The sequence below is a fragment of the Manacus vitellinus genome, unplaced genomic scaffold (genome assembly GCF_001715985.3).
Source record: "Manacus vitellinus isolate BGI_N305 unplaced genomic scaffold, ASM171598v3 scaffold_5_pilon, whole genome shotgun sequence".
Classification (NCBI taxonomy): domain Eukaryota; kingdom Metazoa; phylum Chordata; class Aves; order Passeriformes; family Pipridae; genus Manacus; species Manacus vitellinus.
The window spans coordinates 43,390,141-43,394,820 of record NW_021940682.1 but is presented as its reverse complement, the minus strand read 5'-3'; the positions used below and the strand labels follow the sequence as shown (position 1 = coordinate 43,394,820).

At 39.9% G+C, this 4,680-nt stretch overlaps 1 protein-coding gene across 1 annotated transcript; it reads right to left on the bottom strand.

Moving 5' to 3' along the window:
* Positions 1-329: 329 nt before the first annotated feature.
* LSM8 (LSM8 homolog, U6 small nuclear RNA associated) lies at positions 330-4,478 on the bottom strand (the record flags this gene model as incomplete). The annotated part of the gene is made up of 4 exons (XM_018080884.2): positions 330-579; positions 2,091-2,218; positions 3,469-3,509; positions 4,454-4,478. Coding segments are annotated over 4 exons (285 nt in total), but the record flags the coding sequence as incomplete, so codon positions are not given.
* Between the last annotated feature and the right edge of the window lie 202 nt (positions 4,479-4,680).

The following is a 4,680-nucleotide window of genomic DNA, read 5'->3' as shown; positions in this document are numbered from 1 at the left end:
TAATTTGACTGTGAAAGCTTTCAACATTCTTCCTTTCTACACTAAACACACACACACACAAAAAAAAACAACCACAAGGAACAGTTTTCTACTTATGGCCAGAACTACACTTAGAGATGGTTAAACGGACTATTACACATCTACCTCCACATAATCCTGGGTTAATAGAAAAGAGCTTGGTTTAACTTCAGGAGTGAGATCTTATTTTAAGAACAAGGTATATTTACACACTATCAGGACCATCACTGATATTGATTGCTTTTGCCAGCATGCATTTCCCAGTGAACTCACACAGCATAAAAACCCAAAGGAAATCCAATGAAAGTATCTTTAGTAAAATGTAGAAACTTTAATTTACATGCAAAACTACAACATATTCATAATAAAAAACTGGTGTCTAAACAAACACAATTTGTAAAAACTGTCCACGTTGTTAAATAGGTCTGTACAACCAAAGATTTACAAAGTCCCTGTGCATTTTCATCTTTTCAGTGCACAACTGAGTTTAGGGGTTCTGCTCGAATATTCCCCAAGTCAAGAGCTGAATCCGTCTCTTCATCAATTTCACCAATGACAGCACTAAAATAAAAAAAATGAGGTTATTATTCCTTAATCACGCACTTCTAAAACAGAAACTGTCTTTTTCCTTTTAACAACCCTTATTAGCTGTTAATCATATTGACTTTTTCTGATTGATGCTGCATGTTCCCTGCAAGCTTCTAGTGATGCACACTGGAACGTATGGAAGCACTTTATATTATGACTGCTTCTTCCCTTTTATTTTCCAATACCTTCCCTATTTTATGAGTTGCCTATTTTGAAGTTACTGTTACTTAGCCGTTGATTCTTTTTACTTCTTCCTATAAGAATATTAAATGTCAGTTTGTTAAGAGTTGCAAGAATACTGAATTATTCCTTGTAATGGGTACATTTCCAAGTTTGTTAAGTTTGCAAAAAAATTAGAATAAATTCTATAAAAGAATATTTTGAGTATACTTGAGTATTGTAGCCATCTGGTATGATGAAAGAGTGAAGCAGTAAACAATTACTTGGCTTTTTATACACGTTTATAGTATGTGAATGAAAAGTTACTGGTAGAGTAGCATGCTTAGTCCTACCTTTGCACATGTGTCAATTTACTTTTTTTAAAAGCCTAAGTCAAATGTGATGAAAGCATTCCAAAATGTCTCAACGATGTCAGATAAATGCACCTAGATATAAATTTAACTCTTGATATTTCTTTGTACAGAAATATCCACTAGAATTAGAAGATGAAAACTCCTATCCAGGCTCACGTGTTGGTCACTAAAACATACCCTTTTTCTAGTTGTGATTAAAAAAGGAATATTATTTTTGCCATCAGTTTCAGAATGCTGCTGCAAAAGTAATCTTCCTAGCAGGCCCACTTACCAGGCTTTCTTTCCACTTCTGTTGTAACCCTCCCATGTGTTGGGCACATCAGTTACTTTTCTCTGCATTTACTGAGCTTTTACTCTCATTTTGTAAGCATATTTTACATCAAGTATCAACTCGTACATTTGACCCACTAGATCAGGTTGCTCAGAGCTCCATCCAACCTGGCACTGACCACTTCCAGAGATGAGGCATCCACAACTTCTCTGGGTAACCTGTTCCTGTGTCTCAGCACCTTCTGAGTAAAGAATTTCTTCCTAACATCTAATCTCAATCTTTCCTCTTTCAGTTTAAAACCACATTTAACATTACAATGCAATCACTTCTGCAACGTAAATGTAGGTGATTGCTCTTTAATACATAATCAGAGTCATCTAGGTCTGAAAAGACCTGTAAGATCAGGCCCCGGCACTGCCAAGCCCACCACTAAACCCTGACTCTAAGGGCCACTTTTACACATCTTTTAAATATCTCCAGGGATGGTGACTCAGACACTTCCTTGGTTGCCTCAGCTTTGACAATACTTTGACAGTACAGTGCTACTCACAGATACAAAGGTGCAAGGTGTCTGGGGCTATCAAGATTTATACAGATAATATACATATATACACAAACACATGCACACGCACATACTAAGTTCATATGAACAGATTTAAACAAGGACATGGTATACTTACACATTATCACCTCTTACAATGTATAATCCCAGCACTACTTGCTCAACTCCTTGTGAAGAACTGAACACTCGTTCATGGCTTTCATCCAAAATCAAGTTGATGGTCTGATCAAAACCTTTGAGTGTTCCCTGAAAACAACATACAAAAATAAAGCACTCCAGTTAACTCTTAAATTTATCATCTTTGCTCTCAAAGATATTTAAACAAGGTAGCAAAATTAAGGTACTAGAGAATAGATATTCTATTTAGGTTTTATTGTTTGGCTTAAACACAAATAGCCAAAGGAAGTAATTTTCAAAGAAATAATCAATTTAAGAAAAGTGCACATTTATTACTGAGTGTTCATGCTGAAAGCTAAAATAGGCTTTAGTATTAAAAGAAGTAAAGTTTCCCTTGTATCAGTGACAGACCTCTACAAACCTAATTTTACTGTTTTTACACTGTTTTAGTCTTCCTTGTATGGAAGTTTCTAGAAATCAAATATTTAACTAAAACAAAAACCAGAAAAATTGGATTCTTGTGGTCAACAATACTGAAACCATTCCTAATAAGCAATTTTAAGTGGTATCTCTGAAGTAAATTATTTTGTGTTTAGTAAATTAAAATTATCATGCTAATATTCATTTACATCATCTAACCACATAGCAAGGAGTCATGTATACCAACTCCATTCAAATCTTTTTGGTACAAAGTATCTTGTAGCACAACACAAAGTTTATCAGACTGACTTCAGACACACAGATTTGGTGAGGCCAGCAGTTTTTCTGTTTTTCCAGAGGCTGCATGAAGCTAAGTACAGACAGAAAGATACAATCCTCATGCAACAATCACATTGTTAAGTTACACTCAAAACACATACGCATAAAGGTGTGTGTGAGGGGGGAAGTGATGCAAGAAAAAAAACACAAAACACAGAAGCAATAAACCCAAAATATTATACAGTCTAATATATAAGTTGGCCAATCCTCAGGTTTTCAGGCATAAACAAATCCCACAGCAATTCTCCAGAAATTCTCCAGCCAATGCTGGAAGAAATGGTTCTACCATGAAAGCTCAAAAGCTTACAGGACAAAGAGGACCTTTTAGATAGAAATCAAATTACTGAAGAGAAATGCATTTTCTTGTGCATTTCCACAGAAAACTTAATTTGACAAAAAAGTCAAAGCATGTGTATGCAGAAATTTATCAACGGACAAAGCTGATGTGCAAGAATCAGTAAGCATTTACAACATTTTTTTAAGCCTTATGGCCATTATTCTGTACTCTATGATTTAAAGGTGTGAATATGTAACTGAGAATATCCTAACACAGCTTCTTTATTGCCATGATGGAAAATCTTTATGGGGGAAAATAAAATGTTAAAAAATACAAGTCTTACCACAATCATTCTTCCATCAGAAGTAATTACTGCAACAGTACCTGGTAGTTTATTAAGGAAATGTTTAATGATACCTGAAATAAAACCATTATGATTTTCTGAGACATTCATATGTAATATAGGTTTTAAGAGCCATTAGGAGCCAGAAAAGCCTATCAGCATTTTTTTTTAAAGCAGCATGGTTGATAGTAGCAATTGACAACACAGCATTTTTATGAAAATCTCCTTTAAAGTTTCACTTCACCTAACCATGGACAATCATACACAAACATGAACAGCATTAAAACCAGAATAAAGATTTGAGTTTGCCTCTCTTCCCATTACTAACTGCATTGCCTCAAAATTGCAAAAACATAAACAGTTTTATGAACACTTTAAGTCCTTAAAAAACTGCTCTGAAGTGGTGATCCCAAGCCTAGCATTCTCCATCTCCATAATATCTCATTATCCCAATTGGGTGACCACATATCCATCATCCTGAATAGTTGCGGGTTACTACCTTACTGTTTGTGAATAAAATTGAAAATGCCCATGGGTTACAAGAAGTACAAAAAAAACAGCACGAAAAGCGTTCCAAGAACCCCAAGTCCCGGGTTTTGAACAAGTGATGCAAAGCTGGTAACTAAAGGCGCGTTAGGAGCTCTTGGGGGGGCAGGCCCACCGCGAATCTCGCTCTTCACCACGGATCGTGCAACGCTGCGCTTTGCAGCACGGGGTGCTGCTGGGGGACCCTGTTCTCCGAGTGACCTCCTGTAACTCGCTCTGCCTGCGAGCCGATTCTCTCTTCGGAAACCGACACTCCGGCCGGGAAGGGCCCAAGCAATGCAAAGCCGCCACCAGCCCTGCCCTCAGGGCCCGCGCCGCCAGGTCCTCCCGTCCCGTCCCGTCCCGTCCCGTCGTCCGCCCCCGTCCCCGTCCCCCCGCCCCCGCGCCACGCGGAGCGGGAGGCCGGTCGGCGTCCCGCGTCCGTGCCCGCGGCGGATACGGTTGATGTAGTTCTCCAGCGCGGAAAGTCATGGCGGCGACCCGCACGCCGCTCAGCCCCGCGCGCCTCTACGGCGCGCGACGCTGACGCGCGACCCGGCGCGCAGGCGCACAGCCCGGCGGCCGGGCGGGCGCCGGGCAAGCCTCGGGCACGGGGAGATGGGGCGCATGATGCAAGCAGAGAGGCGGTCGGGTGGCGCGGACGGGCGGCAAAGGGGGGGGGGAGAG